At 37.7% G+C, this 24,388-nt stretch overlaps 1 protein-coding gene across 1 annotated transcript; it reads right to left on the bottom strand.

The window, feature by feature from the left end:
* Positions 1-53: 53 nt before the first annotated feature.
* Positions 54-23,990, bottom strand: rnf17 (ring finger protein 17). The gene is made up of 38 exons (XM_031755556.2): positions 23,836-23,990; positions 22,382-22,494; positions 21,894-21,991; positions 21,119-21,197; positions 20,719-20,808; positions 20,124-20,227; positions 19,376-19,544; positions 19,129-19,205; positions 18,853-18,927; positions 16,609-16,892; positions 16,396-16,485; positions 16,047-16,208; positions 14,311-14,482; positions 13,950-14,091; positions 13,379-13,569; positions 13,113-13,242; positions 12,602-12,764; positions 11,420-11,535; positions 10,910-11,027; positions 10,694-10,811; positions 9,169-9,420; positions 8,063-8,210; positions 7,545-7,657; positions 7,065-7,155; positions 6,801-6,922; positions 6,334-6,520; positions 6,105-6,216; positions 5,643-5,806; positions 5,118-5,237; positions 4,803-4,883; positions 4,589-4,711; positions 4,447-4,503; positions 4,079-4,189; positions 3,832-3,955; positions 2,462-2,597; positions 1,686-1,872; positions 665-791; positions 54-293 (listed from the first exon to the last, which is right to left on the bottom strand). Exons 1-37 carry the CDS (start codon positions 23,900-23,902, stop codon positions 696-698), a joined length of 4,782 nt encoding a protein of 1,593 aa, XP_031611416.2. The 5' UTR covers positions 23,903-23,990; the 3' UTR covers positions 54-293; positions 665-695.
* Positions 23,991-24,388: the final 398 nt, after the last annotated feature.

The following is a 24,388-nucleotide window of genomic DNA, read 5'->3' as shown; positions in this document are numbered from 1 at the left end:
TATCACACCATCCTTTTCATTGCACCTTAGTAAAAACACACTGCACAGGTCAGTGAACATGGGAATATTTTACTTAGCACCTTCATACAGTAAAAGAAAAGAGAAAACAAACAAAACAAAGTGCTACATAAACAGCTTAAAAAACAAGCAAACTTAAATCTCTGCTGTGCAGGAACAATGAAAATAAATAGAACATTTCTGTACTATATAAAAGCTAAGAACACAAATAGAACAATACAAAGAAAACCAGAAGATCACAAACCCTGAACTGAAAACTTAAACAGCCAGGAAGCCTGAAAAAGATGATAAATTTATTATTAGCTTGCTGTTCTGTTTATTAATAGCAAGCTACTATTTAGTCACTTAAATATACAGTTCAAAAGATTCTGCTGGTTAATTTTATTTAATTGCAACATTTAGTATCTGATCCTGTTTGACTTTAGAGCCACAACAAAACATTGAATCACAGTTCTCCACAACACATTTAAGCCACAGTCTAATGGGGTCTGTATTTAACTGTGTCCTGTGGAACTGGATACTACTCACTCTCTTTGGTAGAGTTAAGGATGACTGTGGACAACCCGAATCATACAGATGCAGACATTTCAGAAAGCATTCTTTCTAAACTAATTTTGGTGCTTGAAATAAAATGCTAAAAACTTACCTGAACAGTGTTTGGAGGGTGTCTTTCCACTTTACTCAAGTTCCGCCAGTCCTTTGCTCACCAGAGGCAGATGGACCAACACTCCATCTTCGCTGTACAGCAGCACTGTGAGCTCTGGTTCTTGAGCCTAAACAGAGGAGGACACATGAAGGCAGTGAGATACTGACTGGAAGCAAAAACAAAAACAAAAAAATTCTCAGGCTGTGAGACCAAAGATTTGACAGTATAAAGAGTGCAACACAGCACTTATTCTGCCTGATTTGAATTTATTAGGTAGTCTTGTTCATATACACATTTATTATTTATTAGTTACACAATGGCAGTACCCCTTGGTGGATCCCTTAAGTCAAAATTTATGGTAAAGATTCATTAAGATGCTGGAAACCTTCAACACATTTGGCACCATATCAACATGATGGGAGCTAGCCCTATTCTACCGTGGTAAACAAAATACTTTTTGATTTTTGAATTGTGAGGATTTGTGTATTCAGAACATATAAAACTGCAGCTCGATATCCTTGAAGACAACAAGGCAGTATTTCCACGGCCTCTTTGTCTTTGACTGAATCATTAACCTGTTTTGTTACATGTAACTCCAGGGCTTGGCAGAGAATAACTATGATCACCATATTTTAGTTTTCTTCTGTATGAAAAGTGAATTACTGATATTACATTTGCTCTTTACCTTTATATATAAACGTATGAAAGATTTGTTTGTATTTACAAGAAAATCAGAAGTGCCACGCAGAATAAAAGGGCCATGAAGGCAGTAAATAGGACTGCTAGTAAAAACTGAATTCAGCAGGTTTCCATCTGCTGAGAAAACATTTTCAGCAAGGACATTTATTATGTTTGTTGTGTTATCTTAGAGCTCACAGTTAAAGATAACACAGCTAGTTTAGTTTAGTACTGTTTCCAAAAACCTATCATGGTACATTTTTAATGACATTTCTTTAATAAGTGAGTCTTTTGACTGTAATTTCTTAGTTTTAAAAACAGTTATGTTGTGTGTGTTTCATACCACAACAGAGGCTGTGATGTTTTTGTGTAACAGGTCGATCATTTCCATTGCAGCCTTCATGCTCCATTTGGGGCTGTAGGGCAGCACATTTTCCTCCCTTGTGACACTCGGAGCTTTGAAGCCAGCAACTTTGACTTTTAGTGCCCTACATGGAAACTCCAGCAGCTCAGCTGGCATTTGGCGCAGCCTGCCAGGAAACAACAGATTATGAGAACGCCACTCAACACATCCGCATGTCCACATCATCTGTTTATCAGTAGATAAACCCCATTCAGGGTGGGTCTCAAAGAAATTCAAAGTTAAACAAACAGCAGCTTAAGACTGGAGCCTACATTAAAAGCCAGGATATCTTTTTCTTATCTGGCTTCACTTACACCAACATCAGCAGTCAGGCTAAGCGGCCACATGATAGTGTTTATCAACTGGATTGAGTCACCCTAGGGTTTATCAAACTAGCTGCGAGCGTGTTCACATAAAACAGAAAGCAATAGCAGCATATGCTCAAAACTCTACTTGCTGATTAATTAGTTACCATGATGATTTACCCAGTAAGTGAACCACCTATGTAATACTGAAAACCCAGTTTAACCCAGTGATTTTGTGTCAGCATTGTCACCAGAAGATATATCCCTCTCACTTCTTCTCCACATCTTTTCTCTATGACAAGCCACAAATTTAATGCCCATAAAGTTTTCCAACACTTGGTCTGTAAAATGTTTGTACATAAACTCATAGTTTTCAGAGGAAGTGTGCTAGTAGGATGATAAGATTCATACTTGCTGGTAGGTAGAGTGTCATCAGAGCCAAAATCGACGTGTTGTACCAGGAGCGTGACAGGTTCCACACTGATGAACTTCATCAACCTGGCTCGATAGTACTTTCCATCACTGTACGCAGCCAGACATGGACCACCTGGAAACCACAGAGCGTTGGGAGGCCCCAACTTAGTGAGTCTTGCACAGAATCGTCTGCGACTTGGTGAGTGCTTGTCATTTGGTAAAAAGCAACAGTATTCCTTGCTTCAACATTATGCACTCCATACTGTACATTAATGCCACTGTTTTGCACATACCAACCTCTGTATATTTTATATATCTTATTTTATTGTTTACTCTATTTCATTTGTAAAACATGTATATACACACTCTCACACACTCACACACACACACACACACACACACACACACACGTAGAAAAACATTTAGTACACACATTCAGTAATGTATATACCTTTATATATGGTACATATATTTATTACTTTTTAGATTAACCATTTTTATATTTTGCTTGTTGCACGTTATTGTATTTTGCACAACTCTGTTGCTTGTGAAGCTTGCACACAAGAATTTCACTCGCATGTACTGTACCAGTGTACCTGCACATGTGACGTGACAATAAAGGTGATTTGATTTTGATTTGATTAAGTCATCATCAGTGTGTGAACAGATACATGAAACCAAGCATGTCACTGAAACACGAAAATGGGTACATTACTAACTCATTAAGGTGAGTTATTTCCTGTGATTGCACATCTTGACAATTCTAATAGATTTGAATCTAAATGAAGGAAACATTAACACATCCTACTGGTGTATCCATCATTGTTGCCTTCTGTCAGCGAAGAAAGAGACAAACATATGATTTATACATCATTAACAGCACCAAACTCAGAGGTTAAAATGAGCCCTAATGAGCTGCAACAGTGTCTTTGGTGTTGAAGTCCACAAGTTGTGGTCATGATCAGCATCTAGCTAATGCACATAAAGAGTGTAGGACTTATTTTAGGTGACAAATAATTTCAATATTTTGAAATTTCTAAAGGGGTCAGAATATCCTCTGCATTGGTCACGTTGCGCACTTCTGCAACATCATCACACAGTCACTTCTATTTATGCCCACCATTAAGGCACAGGAAGCTGCTGCAGTATTCTCCTGAACGATAGGTGTCGCTGCTTAGACAAAACTGCCACATAATTGCTATTACAAGAAGGTAAGAAGTCAAAACTGGAGGCAAAGACTTTGCAGTGTGAATGAATCTCTAAGTAAAGAATATCTCTGCTTCTAACATCTCTGTTCATTTCAGATATATCTCAATGTTACTTGCTTAAATTTTTAAAATCTGTGTCTGGATAAAGTGAAACATTACCCTCGGGGAAGCTGCTGAGTCGTGGCACCGTGTCAATGTTTCTATTGATTCTGGTCAAAGCTTCATCTAGAGACTCTCCGTTAACCTTTGCATCAGCCGTTCCTTCCAAAGGCCACAGGAAGAGCTGCAGGGGAAACAGAACAATCTCTTATTAACAACAGTATTCTTATCCGCTTTGTTTATTATAAACATTTTTTATATGACAACAGGAATTAAGTATATAATTTATAATGTAGAGAGTAGCTACCTCATTGGGGGTACACATATGCTTGACCACAACTTTAAAGTGCTCTCCCTCCTGTGGCAAGTTGGGGTAGGTAAAGGACCCCAGCATTAGCTCCTCTGGGTTTCTCAAACCCTGTAAACACATCATCATTGGTCCTATACCCCATCTGCACACTAGGTGGAGTAGAGACTCTAATGCATCTACATAGGATCTATTTATGCACACTATAACACAGGAAACAGATCTAAAGCATAATTTGCTTTAATTACTGTAAAAAGCTTACAGCTTGAGTAATATTATAGGTCTAATAATATCAATGAAAATGGCCCACAGGTGCATGATGGTGAGATTAGCCAAATTTACACATTTCCTCAGTCTTATCATAATACCTCAGTGTTAATATCCCAGTCGTCAAAGACGGGGGCAGTAGGCATCACTGTGAGGCGCTGCAGAGAAGCACACATACTCCTGAGTAAATTACTGGCATTGCTTAATTTTGGAAAAAACAGAGTCTATCACACACAGAGAGACCTTATCTGGAGACACAGTCCTATCCATGGAGGCATGTTCATGTTGGCAGAGGATCCTGCTGAGGCTCAAACCATCTATGAAGAGCTCAACAGTGACAGGTCCCCTTGGATCAGCTGGCAGCTCCTACCACAGAAAAACAAATGCACACAAGGGATCATATACATATAACTGTCCACATATGTTTATATACACTGACCTATTTGTGCATTTTTACCATAACGTTCATATCCACACTGCGGTTTAGTAACACCTCTTTCATCAAGGCCACTGCATCCTGCTGCCATTTACCACCAACCTGAAGAAACCAAGGTGCAAAAGTAGAATTATTTCACTTTGATTCTATTGTATTCCAGAAAAACATTGTCATTAGGCTGTCATTTTAGAAACTATAAGTGGCTTTATGGAGGAGGTTATCTTCTTCTGCTGCTTTTCAGGGATAAACATTCCATCAGCAGTCTTTTTTTTCTCTTTAAAAAAAAAAAAAAAAAATACAAGGTGGATGGAGTGACAGACACAATCTCTTTCTTACAGGGTGGATGCCAAGCAGCTGGCAGGTCATGCAGAGCTGAGGTACATCGTCACACAGGAGGATGGGGTACACATGAACCACTGGGATGTTCTCCACCAGACCATAATCGACATACTGCACCTGGTAATATAAACATGAACAAAAGTTGTATTTTTGTACCATCAAATGAATGTTTTTAAACATTATATGCAATTTAGGATATAATGTTGATGACATATTGTAGTTGAAATATCAGAGATTATTGCATCAAGTTTAACTATTGATAGTAATACTAATAATAATATATATATATATATATATATATATTACTATATTATATATATATATATAATTATTTTTTATATCATTAAAGCTAAAAATACAGTCAATTTATACTCATTTTATAAAATTAATACTGTCTTACAGAAATCCATCCATTGTCTGGCCAGATTTGCCTAGCAACCATTGTCTTGGTTTTAGGTTTTCTCTTTTTTAAATGGAAAATGCATTTACTTTAAAAGCACTCATCGAAATAAAAAAACGGACCTTAACATGCCCTCCCAGCACTTCCAGCAGCTGTCCTCGGTACCACAACATGTCAGGTCCAATGACAGCACAGCCCAAGACTGACTTCCAGGTGTAGGGCTTCTGTCTGGGCAATGCCTTCATGCTCTGCTGAATCCTCTCCTTAAGCTGCTCCAGCTGATAATCTGACAGATGACAAAATATACTTTCACTTTCGACAGGTACACTTAATCAACCTAATACAATAGAACAGACACAAACAGCAGCACTTTACAGGCCTATTAATGACTATTTTTAACAACAGGACTGCTCTAAATGTCCAGCCCTGACAGCTAACTTTGACAGTTACTTCTCCTTAAAGCATATGCAGCGCAGTTAATATATTTTAAGCCCAATTTCCTTTCTATGATAAGATGTAAGCTATTCAAGTATGTAGAGGTAAAAAAAAATTAAATAAAAATAATGATGTGATCTTTTGTGTACCTGCATTTTGTGTTCTCACATAAATGAGACCGTCCTCTCCAACAGCAGAAATGCTTATCTGAATGTGACCAAGACATGGCAGCTCTGGGGGTTGGTACAAGGAAGTCTTTACCTGCATACACAGACACACACAAATATTTGCTTGGAGAATTATTTTAAACCATATTATCATTAATGACATTTTTGTCTATTTTTATAACACATAAAATCTTGATGTGTGCATAATCACCTTCTCAGCTGTCATAATGGAGCGGGGGGCTGGTTTTGGAGGCATTTGACCACTGACAGTGGATGACTGGAAGGGGAAGGAAATAACAGGAACAGATGGGCAACTGGTTTCTGTCTCGCTCTTGCTTGGTACCTCTCTCACTGTAGACGGTGGATCCATGTCTTTGGGTTGTTGAACATTAATATTGCTGCAACAAGGCAAAGCCACAAACAAAAGACAGGATAAACGTTAGAAACATTTGCTTAAACTGGAATATCAAGTAGTGGTCATAAAAAATAAATAAATACAAATAAACTCTGCTGTGTGGTTTTTTTTTATATTTACATTATTTCTGATGTTTTGCAATGTCTACCAGAAATACAGGGATTCAGAAGAGGTTAGAAAGAGATTATTTGGAGAAGGAGAATAAGCCTGTGCACACCAACACACCTGACCCCCTAATGCATGTAGAACAATCACTCACACACCTTGGTTTTCTTTGCCTGAGCGCGAGGCCTTCACTAACCAGAAAGTCTGCAATGCTGATAAACTCGCCCATTCTATTGGAGCAGAACAAAGTAACAGGTACTGGACGCTCATCTGTTAACTCCTTGAAAATGAGAAAGAAGTAGAGAGAAACAAACTTTGAAAAGTAGAAAAACAAACAAACAACCCCCCCCACCCCCAAAAAAACAGGCAAAAATCAAAGTAGAAAGAAACTGGGCGATAACGGGTGGAAAAGACAGGAAGACCTTGATCGTCATAACAGCCGAGGCTCCTGTCAAATAGTAGGAGAATGAGTCACAGGCTGTATCTGTCCAGGTAGATCGGCCTCCTGCGGGCCTAAAAGGGACAAAGAGTAAATAAAAAGTAAAAGTGAGAAAGAAGCACAAACTGGAGTACACCTTTTATCCAAACCAGAATATCGAAACTGTATGGCAGCAAAATCAAGCTGTCACATTATAGTAAAACTAATGGGTACACATCTATATACACCATCACAAAACTGTAACAGCACATTAACTGATTAAAAACTTAAAAAAAAAAAAAAAAAAAATCAGAGGTTTACTGGTTAACATAACTACTATGATTATTATTATTACTGTCAAATTGTCATACTGTGACATTAAATTTAAATTAAACAACCTGGCCCTACTTCTTATTGGCAAATATATTATACATGTGTCCTTGTTTGTAATTAAACTCTGTGAGTGTGTGTGTGTGTGTGTAACCTGATGTCGTTAAGAGTGCACTCAAGTGCTACGGAGCCAATCAAGGAAGATGGCAACGGTCGCAGGTTACTGACATCCATCTTCATCATCTTTCCATGATCGCACAGTCTCACCTGGTACCAGCCAGCAGAGACATAATCAGTGTTGATAATGCTACAATTATGCATTTCAAGAGAAATTCTAGTATGTCTGGACAGCTGTTATGAATCAATGGTTTGACTTCATTTTGCACCCTTAGAGGTAACAGAAAACAAAGTCATGCATAACAATGTAAATCAGAGCAGTCCTACAACCTTCCCATTAAAAAAAAAAAAAAAAAAAAATCTTTATTATCTGAAAGTACCAAGCTACAGTTACTATTATATTCAGCTGCAAATGATATACATCTATGCTAACATGCAGTTTGTTGGGTTTAAAAAAAAATTATTTACATGTAACACTGACTTTCAGTGGTGTTTAACTCTTGGATTAAAAGAAAATAGTTTGATGCTGCTTTTTGGGGGCAACACTTGTTTTACCTCTGCACTGTCGCTAGATGTGATGTCAGAGCCTATCTGTGCTCTCTCCCAAACTCCATTAAAGAGTGCAGCACAGTACATGTCTGCCTTCCATTCCACATCCTGGGGCTCTATTTGTGCACACTCCTGCTTTACCAGTTCATTTATCCTGAAAAAACAAGCAACATAACAGTATATATAACACCAAAGGGGTGTCAGGACCTCCTTAACTACTATAGAGTAACTTTATGAATTTACAACATAAAGTGCCTTGAGGCCCAACATCTGTTCTTTTTTTTTTTCCCCCCACACAGTTTCCTCAAATTTTTAAAAACATGCTGCACACAATGGCAAGATATGTCAATTTTTCTATTAATACTAATTCTATTAATTTTTTATTTATATCTGTTGACTGTTTGAAAATCAACTTGGTTGTGCAAAAATAGTATAACATCTTTAGTGTTTTTCATACATCAAACTAAAGAAATGGAACAAACAATGTGTTTTGGCTGCTACTATAAAAGTTCTGATACAATTTAAAATTAATTATTTGCTTTTCATGCCTTGAGTTGGGCATTTTTAAATGATTGAATGATTCAGAGATCAGTTTTAAGCGACTTAAGCAAAAAACATTCCAATGAAAATAATAAGGTACAAAGAGTGGACTGGAGAACTATCACCCAAGACCACTTAAAAATGACAAGAATGTCTGGAAGTAAAATAGAAAGAAACAAGGAGGGGGTCAAAACATTTACACAGTATTATATTATGGGAGTACCAACCAACTGCTTTATATGTTGTGATTTGTGTGTTAGTGCTCAATAAGAAGAGGGAGGAAAAAACAAAACAAAACAAAAAAAACAAAACAGTTCAGTTCTCAACTTGCATTTCAAGTCAGCCAGCCAACCTATCATACAATAAAACAGCTAAATCTAATTCATCTATAACCTAAATTACTTGTCAAGATACTAACAACTGCTAACAGGACTAAGTAGTAAAGAATGAGCATTTTGAGTATGAGTATAGAAAAGTACAGATAATTCTCGGATGAATGACCTATCTGTATAAATATTTCATTCAAGAAAATGATATAATCATATTGACCATCTTGCTTTTTAAAAGCTGACCTTTTGAGCTGAGAGTCGTACTGGGCAAAGCGGACATAGAAGCTGCTTGGAGAGTTGACATGGCAGACTCTCACTTTCAGGTCTTTGAGTTGGGCAGGGAGCTTCAGCTGAGGCTCAATTGGTTCCTCTTTTTGGTTTCCAGAGATTATTTGGTCTGGGACATCAACTAGCCCTGTTGCTAATCCAACCTCAAGTGGAGGGTCCCATATGGCTGAATCATCACCAGAGGGCCTGGCATTCTTAGGGTTCACGCTTCATCAGAAGGGGTGTAAGGGGACAGTGAAAGAAGAAAATTAAGTGAAATAGAAACAATGTACTTCAAATTGGCAGAAAAGTGCAATGATTGATTGTAAGGAACAAAACAAAGAACAAAAAACAAACAAACAAAACAAACAAATAAAGAGGTACAACAAGCACATGATACATTAAATTCTTAAAGTTAGAGCATGAAAAATACTGCATCATTTGACTACAGACTGCAGTTAACTGAGTTCTGTTTTCTTACCTCTCCGAACTCAAGGACATAATCCTAGCTACGGTGGCTGCTGTTCATCTTTAGTGAATGTAGAATGTCGGTCCCCTGTTTACCTCACATCTGCCAATATGTGTTCATGTCTATTTACTGTGGGGTAGGCTATAAAACTTTGTGAGAAGAGCCCGGTGTGAGTCAACGAGTCTGTGCAGCTCACCTCTGTCCAATAACAGCAATACTGAGGTGAGTTGCTGAGGATATCCTGAACTCTAGCAAAAACTGTAACAATTACTGATAGTTTTACCGGAGTTACTGAAACTTTCTTTAAACTTGATCTAACGTTGTTGGACTGTAAGCAAATAAACTCTAATGCAGTGTGAGAATGTAATGAAATTGTTATCAGATGAGAAGTGTGACCTTTAGCTCGCATAATGTTAGCTTCTAACCAGCTATAGTTGTTTAAGTACCCCATTGTCAGTTGCACAGAGACAGGAGAGACATGTTTATTCTGATGACAGAAAGTAATTGAGACAATATCAGGAATAAATTTGCATATTTATGGAACTTTTCTGGTGTTAAAAGTTCCAATGTTAAGTCATGAGATGAGGCTAGAGGTGAGGAGAAAGAGGATAACCTTATATCCAGATACTGGTAACGTTGTCTCTTTTCCTTTGCATTTTCACTTCTTTGGTGAAGGGCGCCCCTTCTCAGATGGTAAAACATAGATCCCTCATATCTCTAATTAAAATCTGCTTCCACGGCAAGTGAATGTCTACAAGCTCTCTTTTTCTCTGCCTTTGGCGTGCTATGTGGCTGGTCTGTAGCCACGATTAGGGGCAATGGTGATGTCCATCTAAGCCACTGTATTCAAGATTTGGTTAACATGGCAGCTTCGACTAACCAGTACCCTTTTTTAATTGATTAATTCTAAGTTTACAATCATTTCATTATGATCAATTTGTTGGAAACATTTACCCACTAATCAAATGAATGCCCTTATTTATCATCAACACTTTCTATTGCAAGTTCTATATCAAACTTTGGAGAACTAACCTCTCTTTGAAGCAGGCCAGCTCCTCTTTGACCAGCAGCTCAGCAATGTTGGTTAGTGGCTCATTCACTTCACCTTGAAACAGTTTGACTGGGAGAGGCCCAGACGTAGGGCCTCGTCCTGGAAGGAGCATACAGACAACAAAAGACGACATAAATGGCTTTTTTGTCTGCTATGTTTACAGTGGAACTTATGTTTTACACTTCAATTAACAGTACCTGTAGCTATAATAGTAACCAGTTTTTGGTTGGCTAGGCTGATGAATCTGTTAGTACACGCATCGGTCCAAGACTCTCCATCCACAGGAATCACATCAGACAAACAGCAGTGGATTGCCTGCACACAGGAAGAGTCATTTCCTGTTGACTTAAACCAACGCTATTCAAAATTTTGACACAATATAAACAAATACACGTACATTTTCATTTTATGATAAAATATTAAAGAAAATGCCAAAATAAGGTGGCAAATACACCAGACCAGCCCACCCAACTAAAGTCTATATGTGGGAAACACTGACAACTTTCAACCTTATCAAGGAATGAGCACACACCCTCATGTTGGACCATTTTAATTGAACTGAACTGGAGCCAGAAATGAACACATTTTACTGGATGATCTTTAGGTATATTACTTACCTGTAGATACTGTAGGTTCTGTTTACATGCAATAAATTCCGATTATGAAGAATAATAAAAAAAAAAATACATAAAATTCTGTGCTCTCACCTTCGCAGGAAGGGCAAAGAACTCATCTTTGATCTTCCTCAAGTCGCTGACTGACAAGATTTTCCTGTTGCCAAAGTCAACAAACTGTACCTCCACGTTTCTTCCCCCTGGATGCCCTATACAGACGCACACAGACAAACAGCTACATTAGTGTACAGCAAAAAAAATTGGTTTTGCTGAACAAAGGTTTAAGAGAAGGTTGAAGATTAGGTGAAAAAAAAAAAAAAATATGTATGAAGAAATATCTTCATGAGAAAACCATGGCTCTGCTAGTCGATAACGAGTATCTGCAGCCTGAAAAATTACCTAACAACCAAAGAATCACAAGTCTTTGGTGCAGCATTTTCTATGTAACTAATTTGCGTCAGCAAGAGCCAGAAACCACTGCCAGCCATTTTCCCTTAGCAACCGATGCTTAGATCACATCCAATGTGAGATAAATCTTGAGTCATTTTTGCATGACGTTACATGGCAAACCCCAATACCAACAGCCTAAAATGAAAACCCACAACCTCAACAGCCTTAACTGGTAGTATGCACATTTGTAATCATTTTCTGTAAATGTTTCTGCTGTTTTAACAAAGCCACATGCTTACTGCCTCAACTGAACAGTTCCAAAGTTTTAACCTAGCCTAAATTAACCCCAGTCGAGGATGAGCACCAGGGAATTTTTTTTTTTTGCTAACAAAAATGCTGCTGCTGTTAAACCAGTGTTTCTGATTAACAATCAGTTGTCATTTTAAACTTGTAACAGTGCATGTTTTAACTATGCAGCTGTTTAACAAATTATGAAAAATAGAAAATGTAGATTTAGCACCATTTTACCTGTTCAGCTGCTTTTCAAACACTTATATCCACTAATTACAGATTACAAAAGCCCAAATAATTTAATGCTGTGTGGGACCGGGTTTAGCATGATTTTCTGCCGTTTTGCTTGTACAGCTGAGAAGAGGGACATAAACTTATTGGTCTCTCTCTTCTCTTGCCAACTGCGTGCTAATGCAACCTGCAATGTAGCAGGTGGACTGTGGAAGCAACACAGTAATATCAAATGAGATATTGGGAAAATTACTACTTCCTACTATATTATTATATCAGACCAAGAAGAAGTGCTAAATAATAGGTATGGTAAACAGGTAAATACATTTATTCAAACCTTGACATGCTCACCCACACACTTACCCATCACCTGAGCTCTGTACCACAGCTTATCATCTAAACGGGCAACACAGGATTGTCCAATCACAGGGCAGTAGATGCTGAGCTTGTCTTCTTCAAGCAATGCAAGATCATTGTAGAACTCTTGAAGCTTGGCTGAGAGCAACATGAACTCCATGTTGTCAACCTGGTGGCGATGTTGGAAGATAGATTCAGTTAACCAATAAGTGTGGGAAAAATTCAAAACGCTGTCTCTCTCTCTCTCTTTTTTTATTTATATATAAAAAAACCCCAACAAAAAACAAAAAAAACAAAACAAAAAACACCCAGCACGCCCCTGCGGGTGGTTTATCCTTCAAGCTCGGGTCCTCTACCAGAGGCCTGGGAGCTTGAGGGTCCTGCGCAGTATCTTAGCAATATATATTATTTTTTGTTTGCCGCAATGCAATTTGTGTATTTTTTATTATTATTCTATTGCTGGCATCTGACATTAGTTGGAGGATATTACATATTTATTCATGTTCATGTGTAGTACCAGGTTGATGTAGAAGTTAGCAGGGTTGTTGATATGGGACACCATAGCACTGATCTCGCTGTTAATCTTGGGATATACAGGAGGGTAGTACAGCAGAGGCTTCCTGCTCAGTGTCACTGGAGAATAAAACCTATGAGCAGTTTTGGAGGAAACATAGTCAAGTTTAGGCCATTTTGGTGACAGACCTTCAAAATAAATTTTTATTCAGTCCTAATGAATAAGATTGAATTATTATGGGTTTGGGTTATTTGGACATTTATGGGTACCTGGCTACTTCAATGAAAACAAGATACTCTCTGATAGAGATGAATACACTGGAGCTGAACTGTTCCATGGGAGCTTTTCGCAGGTCTACCAACAAAGACTCTCGGTCCTGACCCAAAGGCCGCATCTCCACTGCTGCAGAGCCAACCACATTGCGGAATTCAACCTGTGCCTCTTTACTCCAGCCCTTTGTCTGTACACACACACACACACACACACACACACACACACACACACACACACACACACACACACACACACACACACACACACACTATTTATCCACAATAAAAATACAACTAACATTTCAAGAAGCAATGAAAAACCAGTATCATCTTTCACTGGGAACAGAACTTTTAATAATGAAAACTCACTGTTTTCCTTCATTAGAAATCAAAGCATCATAAAGAAAGCATATTTAGGTTCTTTCTTGTGACTTCTGAAATACTGGCACGCGAAACTTAAAAAAAAAAAAAAAAAAAAAAAAAAGGAGCTTTTACTATATCCACCTTCCAAGAAAATATTCTTCAAAATACAAATTCTATATCTGTCTATACATTTCGGCAGTCTTACCACATCATAAGGCACCAGGTCCTTGAGTGAACATCTGACGACCATTGGGGCAAAGTGAGCCAAGTCCATTTTTATGGCTCTACCCACTTTTCTCAGCTGGTTGTTCACAGCACTCAGTGAAGCCTCAGTAGCCCCGTCTTCACTGGTAAATTCATCCAAACAATACAGAATTAACTAAAGCTCAGAACAGAAAACTTCAAACATAGTATACTTATGTGCCACCTCTCTGATGAAAAAGAAATGAACAGCACACAGAGTCAAAATAATCTTATACAATGTCCCAAATTCTTGGGGGAATTGGGGTTTATGGTTTACTGCAGTGCATTTGTGTGTGTGTGTGTGTGTGTGTGTGTGTGTGTACCTATTTATGGTGATGCTTTTTGTGAGTCCATGATCAAGGAAGAAAACTCGTATACTAGCCAGCTGGGTGACTGCACAGGTTTTCACAGGCTCTAAAGAGCCTTTCTGCAAGACTTCGACCACTCTAGCCCGACACCAGTGGCCCTCGTTCCACTTTACAAAGATCAAGGATTCTGCAGAGAAACAGTAAATCAAAGAAAACAATCAAACACGACGATGTCTATAGCCATTCTGAATTAAAATTATGGCTTGATGCATTCTCAGTATATGGAAAACTCAAGCATAATCAAAAAGGGAACAAGGAAGCAAGATAAAAAATATTGAAAGCTGCCAGTGCAACCCCTCCGCCTACTAGTAGGTGCATTGATGGCATAAATTTGAAAATCCTAGGTGACTTCCTTGAGTTATCACATGCAGATGACCTCTGACCATGAGGTCGAACTAACTGAGATTTGAACTCATCCAAGATTTTTAATAGATGCACTAATGGTACCAATTTGAAAATCCAATGTTGCCTCGTTCTCAAATTTTCTCCCAGCTGTTCACTCTCCTGGCAGGGTGAGAGTATAATAAAATGATTTGTAATTTTTCTCCACCCAATATCAAACCAATAGCAATTAGTTCACAAATTACAAAATTGCTAAATTATTGAATATCCCCTTTGCATTAACTGTCAAGTCATTTTTATTCTTATAGTACAAATATCTCCCAAGGAAGCACAATTAAATTCAATGCCACTTTGTTACCTTAACTCATTAACAGTTTACGGAACAATTTACATTATCTAGCTTTGATTAAAAGTATTCTCATGATCCATTCACTTCATAAATCCTGACACGCTGCTCTCTCCTATATAAGCTCCACACTACTGTCTGAGCTTATATTGTTGTTTGCACTAAGGCACGTAAAATGGCATTGTGATAGAAAAACAATATGACATTCTTATATCGTGTAAAAAATTTATACTGCTATTATTACAAACGCTATAATATAGCACAGCTCAAATGCGGAATATGTTTATTTAACCCTGATTTTAACAGCTCCCAAAGAACCCCCACAGACTCACTCTGTGAGCAGTTTGGAGACCACTTCAGGGAACAAATCAGCGCCATCAGATGTGATATTTTATCTTCTCGTGATATGATTTTAAACACATCTGAGGGCTCGATTGTACCTGAGGAGACACTGGACAGCTTTGTCCTGGTTAATGCTGAGAACCTTAAGAAAGTTTTCTCCACAGTGAGACCCACCACATGTCTTTTAGATCCAATCCCCTCTTCACTTTTTAAAACACTTTATGGATTTCTTGAAGCTGAGCTTTTATACATGATGAATTGCTTTCTTCAGTTGGGTGTCTTCCTGCTGCCTTTAAAAGCGGCGGTGGTGAGGCCCTTCTGAAGAAGAGCAATTTGGATTGTAATGATTTTAATAACTACAGACCTGTATCCAACTTACCATTTTTAAGTAAAATTTTAGAAAAACTTGTTTTTACTCAGATTAATGAATTTTTGAATGATAGACAGATCCTGGAGATATTTCAGTCTGGATTTAGAGAGAGTGTGGGGAGTGAGTTGGAGGGCGGGGTGGGGTGGGCTGCTTTTAACCATGTAAAGCACTTTGTGCTACACTGCTGTATGAAAAGTGCTTTATAAATAAAGACTGATTGATTGATTGATTGATTTAAACTGAAATGTAAAATTTTCACACAAACCGAAGTACACACACACATACACAAACCTGTTTCCACTGTGTCCTTTACAGTGAAGCTGCAACCATCTCCACTGCAGAGTTGGTTGATTTTGTCCGAAAGGATCTCACTTTCTCTCCTCTCAGCCACAGACTGGACATAGAACTGACTTGGATTCACAATGTGGGTTACCACCACCCACTGTGTGACTGCTAAAAACGGGAAACAACAAGAGATGGTGTAAACAAATGGTTTGTCTTATTTAGAGCATGTAAACCAGTTAATTTTAAATGATGTGTGGTAGGACAACTGTTTTTTGCTGGTTGACATTATGCTTATTGATCTACTTATGTTGACTTTATCTTTATAACGATATAACACTATATAACAATTCCTTACCACTTCTCTTAGTAGCAGAGAACTGATGTTTTCTTCTCCTGTTAATTCTTAGTTTGTCACTGGCCAGTTCAGGCCCAGTTGGAGGCAGGGCTACAGGAAACATTTCAAAATAGATTAAAGCTTCTCTTCTGCCTCTATTTTAAGATTCTATTTGGCTCAAACATCATTTAAGAAAATCAATGTAAAGAATGTACTAACAACAAAGCAACACACCTTGTCCCTCATCTAAAAAGTCCTCAATAATCACATCTGGGCTTTCAAGGTCTGAAGCTGAGGTATGGCGAGAAAGGTTGAACCTGTGACGAGATCTTGGGCTTGGAGAGGAGCCTCGTGATGATGGACTGTTAGCTCTTGGATCCTGCTGGCGCTGCTTTGGTGGGGTGTGGATTTTGTCACTGCGTGGAATACAGCTGCTGTTTCTGCCATCTGGACGTTTCAAGTGAGACTTTCTGCCAAACCTGCCTGGCTGGTAGCTTTTGGGTGGGGACTGAGCCAGGCTACAACAAATGTCACAAGTTAAGATGCCTTCAAAAATTAAAAGCAATACAGATGGCACCAGCAGTGCACTGAAAATTAATGAATCTCTATTGAATCTTCTTTTGCCCATATTTCAATACATATGTGTACTTACATATGTATAACCACAATGTGTACATGTTTTAATGCCATATAAATTCTATTTATATTGCACCCAAATCACAACAACAGTTACATCAAAGGGCTTTTACAACAGAACAACCATGTATTTCAACACAATCCTATAGCAGAACACTACCATCCCTTTAATAATACATTGTGCCGCAAATAAAACTCACAGAGCATTACTACAGTAATGCTTTGCTTTCAAACAGCCAGATTTTCAGGTAGGTTTTTAAGTATTCAGCAGTAGTTCTCCAGGCTTTCTGGAGGTTTTTCACAGGTTTTCTTTGAACATTGTCCACTCTTTGCTTATTTTCAGCCCAGTCCTTCTACTTGCCCATTTTCAGGGTAAGTTTTTTGCTTGTTGAGCAACTTAACATTAAACCTAAGAAAAAAAGAAAGAAAAAAAAAAAGCACCTAACTAAAGAGAGGTGAACCAGTGTTGTGTCCATACATAACAGATAGCAGTTAGCAAAGAACCGATTTGAAGTTGTATCTTTAGGGAATTACCTGTTGAATAATTGTATATTTCTTTGGGGGTCCAGAGGATGCCCTCTGGACCCAGTGGAGGTGGTGAGTGACAGGAGAATGGCGGCTAAGCTGTCATCCCTGTTGGACAACATCTCCCACCCCATGCATGAGACTGTGACAGCACTGAGCAGCTCCTTCAGTGGGAGACTCATGCACCACGGTGTGGGACGGAGAGATTTCGCAGGTCTTTCCTCCCACTGCTGTCAGACTCACAACAAAGACTTTAACTGATCAAAACACACATGTGCACAACACTAAGTGCAATAATCCTTTCTGGCATCGTTGTATTTTTTACTCAGTTGTATATAGCATTTGTATTCTATTTTTATCTTATTGTATATTTTATTCTATTTTATTCTACTGTATATTTTATTTTATTTTATTCTATTCTGTACAGTTGTGTACTGTATTTATTCTTATTTTATTTTATTCTAATTTTTGCTTCATAACTTTTGCACTGTCCACTTCCTGCTGTGACAAAACAAATTTCCCACATGTGGGACTAATAAAGGTTATCTTACTTACTTTCTTACTTACTTACTTATTTCTTTAACTGAATCTATGAAAAGAAATGCCAAAGATAACAAGGGAAGTCCTAAAAAACAGAAAATCAGCGGCAACAGGTCTATTATAAATGCCACCATCACGTAATACCATTGGGAAAGCTTCTGATTGGCATTTATCAGCACAACAATGACCCTAAACACATTGCCAGTGCGGAAAAGAATACCTTTCAGCCCACCACGAATGAGTCATGAATTTGGCCTCACCAGAGGCAGAATTGACAGAAAGTGGAAGTAAGGCAGCCAACATCCAAAGAAGAGCTTTGGATGTCTTTCCAGAAGCCCGAAGAACTATTCCTGAAGACTACTTAAAGGTATAACCAGAAAGCTGCCTAGAATAGCTTAGGCAGTGTCAAAGAACAAAGGGGGTCGAACCAAATGTTGACTTTCAAACTCGTTAAAATTGTAGGAACTCAGTTTTGGCCTTACTGTATTTGCACATCTTAATAAATCTCTGCAACCATTTCCCCATTTTTTCCTTATAAAAATATTTTTAAAAAATGAAGGGTGACTTAAGACTTGCACAGTATTGTATGGTAAAGTACAAGTTAGTTAGTACAAGACCATTAGCTGCAATTAATGCATATTCTGCATATAGAAGTCTATCGCACAATACTTTTCTTAACTGCTCAAACAAACAAAAAAGGTAAGACAAATCTTAAATCACTTGAAAGGGAATAATGAATACAAGGGGAAATCTATAAGGGATAAATTAAACACTCACTCTTTTGGGTCGCTGACTTCCATCTTCAAGGACAATGCTAAATTCCCATTCAGACACTCTAACTGGAAAACACAGCTACAACACATAGATATCCCAGTTTTAAAATATGTAGAAATAAAAGTATATCACTCATGCACTCAGACTCCCGCACTTTCCCGCACACATTATTGTTACTATTTTAATATGTTAATATACTATTGGGAAGACAGTAAAGAACTTGTTTCATGTATAAAGTGTTCTATATATATTTCCCCTACAAACCAAACAATAACAAACCTCATTCCAGTCCCCATGGTAATGCATTTCATATCAATCAACTGGTCATCCACAGGAGCCTGCAGTGTCTCTAATACCTATTATTCACAGAGAAGCAGCATATTTCAGAATTCACTATATTGTCTTCTTTGCTATAAATTATCAAAGCAGCAGGTGAAGTCACATCAATTTGTTACAAATTTTACAGAATTTGACATATACTGTATGAGGAGGAATCTGTCAGGATGTATGTAAGAATAACAAACACCTTATCTAGTATGCAGTACTGCTCCAAAAAGGGGACACAGCGGACTTTTCTGGCCATCTGCATGGCAATCTCCAATGCCTTTATTCGCTCCTGGATGTGGCACACTGCTGCTTGGCTGGATGAGAATTTTGTCTCCAGTTTTGTCAGCTGGCTCATCTGTGCGTCTTTCCTGTTTTGGGGAGAGGGGAGCAATTCAGCTGTTTTACTTCATAACAGTTCCTATTTGATTTTAAAAGAAGAAACAATTTAAAGCAAGTAAAAACAACAACAAAAAAAACAAAAAAGAACCCATCTACTATTGTTAGTTTCATATCATCCGATAAACCACAGACAAAAACTCCCGACCCCATCTAAACCCCAACCTGCACCTTGTGTCAGGCAACCTCAATAGGTCACATGACAGAGTGGGAGAAGGTCTTCTCAGTGGTTTTGTCTGAAACCTCTAGTGGTAGTGACCCACACCTTTTTTTACACCTTGGCCAATGTGACAATGCAACAATCATTTCCTAAAGGACAACCCCAAATAAGATTTTAATATCTGGTACACTCTACCTTTTGATTATAAAACTAAAGAAGTTTCTTGGATGAAAAACCTTCAAAAAAACAACAACAAAAAAAATTTATTTTTAAAGAAGTCCAGTCCCCTTCTCTTCAAGCTCTTAAGAAACTCTGATAAACAACTTGTCCAAAGGTGAACACAGGATATCATTAGAAAGCCTTTCTACTGAACTACATTTTGAGACCATACCAGTTTTGAACAGCATGTGAAGCCTTGTCTGCAGCTTGCTTGATCTCCATCTCCAGCCGAGCTACCTCTCTCTTCACTTGCTCTTCCAGACCAGTCGTCAGTGTCTGCACAAATGAAAAACATTTATTTGCAAATCCAACAACAGTCTCCAAGAACACTTTTTGTATTATAATTCATGTTATGTTAAATAAAATAAACAGTTAGTGATAATATTCTACAACATGTGTTCAGGTTGTTTTTATCTTTTTGTACGACACTGTTAAAATATAAAGGCGGCGTATAAAAGATAAAAAACACAATTTGCCTATGTCATCATTCAAAGACTAGGGAGCAACACTTAACCCACAAAATCAATGTTAAGGACCTATTGCTAATAAACCTTATTAGTTATGATTTGCTCTATCAGTTTTGAGCTTTTAAACGTTACATTTGTTTTTTTCTTTTTGGGGGTGGGGGGGTGGGGGGAGGGGAGTCTGTTGCAACTGTCAACTATGAAATGAGTTTCAGGTGTGGTATATGAGAAAGGGATTTTTGGATGTTTTCATTTAAGACAGCTTCCACTTTTAAAAAGACAAGTATGGAGTGCAGCTTTTACCTCATGGATGTGCACAAGCTGGGCAACAGTTTCTGCAGCCTGAGCCAATGCCTCATCTACAGTCTTCTGAAACTTCTCAATATCAGCTGCCTAGAAAAAACAGCATCAGAAATCTTACTTCAACAATTATTAAATATTTGCCAATCATTCGTGGTTAGTACTAAAAGAATGTACTACTGAGAATAAGTCAAACATTTATGTCAATAACCTGAGAAAGAAACGTGTAGTGCTATGCTTAAAAGTCATCTCACATAACATGCTGGAATAAATATGTACGTCACAGTCAATGTGTTAATGCAGTGTGCTAAGTAATTTTAAAATTTACAGACATGTTTGACATTAACAACAAGTGGTGTGAAAACAACTTTCATTCCCCACTACTAACCTCACCCAAACTTACCTGCTCCATATCAGAGCTGACATGAGTGCCTGTGGATGGTGATGCCTTGTTCTTTTTGCGGTTCTTTGATTTGTCAAATCTGAGGTTTAAGAAGAGAAATACCAGAAAATTTATCATAACAAGAGTACGCAGAGAGCTCAACTTCATATTTTATGATGTTGTTTTTCAGTGTTGCCTTTTACAGCATCATTGTGACATTGTATTGAAAAAAAAAAAAGTGTTGTACAGCTATCTCCATGCCGTGTCATATAACACAGTATATTACTCAATATAGTTTCTTCTATCAAACACTTAGCCAACCTAGGTCCTTATGTCACCTAAGGCCTAGTACATTGGTGTGAAATTTGAAGATGATCCATTAAAAACTGTGGGTAATATAAAGTTTTTACTGATTTTCACATTTGGTGTGCCTTTCACCTGATTTTCACCGAAATAAATCAGCTTGAACTGGTATTGGTATCTACCATCACGCAAAATGTGAAAACAATATCCTGAAAACCGTGGGTGCTAGGCTACTAACAACCAGACAAACAAATTGAACTGACAACATACTCCCTCCCTTTAGGGGGAGAATAAAGACTCTCTAATGATACTGTAAAATCTATGGCACATTCATTACATGCAGAGGAGGCAAAGTTCTTAACAGCACTGAATTTCCCGAAAGGGAACCCACCCGAGGGATTAATAAAGTTTCATCTAATCTAATCTAATCTAATCTATCATTTAACTTCTGATACAGAAGTGGGTTAGCTCAATAGTCAGAGATGCATGTTACCTTTTCATCTTATTCATTTTAGTAGTGTAGATAAGGCCTATGATTCTGCTGTCTTCCTGTAGACCATACACTCGCCCTTCGGGAAGAGTGGTCTCAACCTGCAGGGAGGATCAATTTGATAGCTTACAATCACCCTTTGACTTTTTCTGCAATGAAAAACTTTGATGCAAAACCACATCAATAGCAACTTTTGCTGATTTACCTTGAAAAAAATTAAAGAAAAAGCTACTTTCGGTCTGTTCGAACATAATGTGTGTTATGTAAAACTACTAAAATATCCAGTGACCTTAAACAGACAACAGCCATGTGTTTCTTGCATTTCTTGCACATCTACACCTACCCTTAAGGAAAGACAAACTAATCATTTCACATTTATACGTGAAGTGCTTTACAAATTAATAAGCCACTATGATGAAAGTGATCCTTTTAAATTTGCTACTGTCAACAACTGAGTTGTGGTCTCTGCTGAATGGAAAGACAATTTTTACCTCACACTCCGGGCATCTGATGACACTGTCACATTCAAGAGACTGCAGGCAAAATGTGCAATAGATGTGGCCACATACAAGCACATGAGGGAGATTGCCAGGGATATCATCCTCTGAAAAAAAAGAGGATAAACTTTGTTTTGTTCCCTTGAACTTTGATCTTAAAAACATATTATCAAAATACAGACATACATATCTTATCATAACAAAATGTTATCACTGGTTGAATACATTAGTCTGTAATTTACCCAAATTAAGCTTAGTTGTTCTGGACACAGTACTTCAAAAATTAATGAAACAGGAAACATTGTAGTTAAGTTTTTTAAGACAACATTTAGCTAAATGACATGCAACTAATCCAGAGGTTAAATATGGACAACTGCAGCTGATTTATGACCTAAAACTTTGTACTGATCTAAATGAAGCAAGAATATCCTTCATTCTTCATTTAGAACTATTCTGTGCCCATGTATGTACAAATTCCTGTATGATATGTCTGATCACTAAGGGGAGGGGGAAAAGGCCTGGCTAGGACACACAAACACTTGTAACTTGATCTGGGAGTAATACCAATTTTGACAAACTACGTGTGATCGACTAAGACAGGTACCGAAATATATTTAAAAATCTGATATATCAGCTAATTTTCTTTTTCTGTCAGCTCTGCTCAGCAGGTTGTTGTACTTGTGACATTACACTAGTACAACAACTAGTGTGGCCCTTTTCAACAAAGATCGAACAAATTTTGGTGACGGTGAAGTTATTTATGGGCAACGTCGGTCGATTATGACACGTGAAACAACAGCAAATGGAGAGTGAAACATCGCATTGCATATGCAATCAAACGAATTGTTATGTATAATAATACTGTTTTTTAAAAACATAGAAGCTGTATGTGTGACGATGTTCGTGCAAAGTTTCATTGAGCTTGCCCCACCTTATTAAGGGGAGATGACCATTACAGTAATGAAATATTGCCAACAGGATTGCAAAGTGCCATCTGGTGGACAAGCTATGCAACACCAACAGTCATAGCATATTTGAAAGGTGTTTCTGTACCGGTTTCTATACCGGTTTTTATAGCGCCATATGGAAAACGTAACTACGAACTTTAACTTATTAAAATTTAAAATTTGAGACATGTTTTTCTCTTGTCCCAATTAAAACATTTTTATGGGCTCGGTCAATATACTTGACAATTTTAGTTCTTCAATTTTAGTTCTGTCTTCCTTAGAAGAACTAAAATTGACATGACAGAAGAATACACATTCTGAAAAATTCATAAGTTTGCAGTTAGCTGTTTTCGGCAAAGTTTGATATGAACACATTTGCATAATTAGCTAACTTAGCTAACTGATACCGCTTCTAGCTAGCGAACAGAAATAAGTTATACCGTCATGTAAGACGGTATAACGGCGTGTTAAAGTGTAAGAAAAACATTTTAAAACCCCTACCAGGAAGCGTGAAGGCCTCCCCACATAACTTGCAAATTGCATCGCTGTGGCTTTCGCCTCTGTCCATCCTTGTTGAACTGCCTTCCCTGAACTGATTTATCGAGAAGGTTCTCCAGTTTTTCTTTGTCACGTGACGGTGCAGATGCGTTTACTGCCCAGACATGTTCATTGAGTCATTGAGTGATGAAACAATTTTAATTACAGAACCGTTATTAATTTACTGCATTGCTTTAATGCTCTGTTGCATCAATATCCATTATACAAGACAAGCAGTCACCTTTTAGAGTCATATAGTGTAAATATAAATTAATAATAATAATAAAAACCAATTACAAAGAAGCAAAAACGCTCCAATAGATAGCCAAAAGTAATTGCTAAATAGCTGAAACCTCAATTTTCTTCAAATCATTAGCAGTAAAACAAACCTAGTGCCAAACTTCCTGCCAAATTTTTGTAAAACGATCTACTTAACCCTTATTGTTCCAAGCCTGAGTCAAAATTACCTTACAAGTTCACATATAGATGCTGGGAAAACCACTGAAAAAGTTGATTA

The sequence above is a fragment of the Oreochromis aureus genome, linkage group 16 (genome assembly GCF_013358895.1).
Source record: "Oreochromis aureus strain Israel breed Guangdong linkage group 16, ZZ_aureus, whole genome shotgun sequence".
In the NCBI taxonomy this organism is placed as follows: Eukaryota; Metazoa; Chordata; class Actinopteri; order Cichliformes; family Cichlidae; genus Oreochromis; species Oreochromis aureus.
Note: the sequence above shows the minus strand (reverse complement) of the source record. Positions and strands in the feature narration are given on the sequence as shown.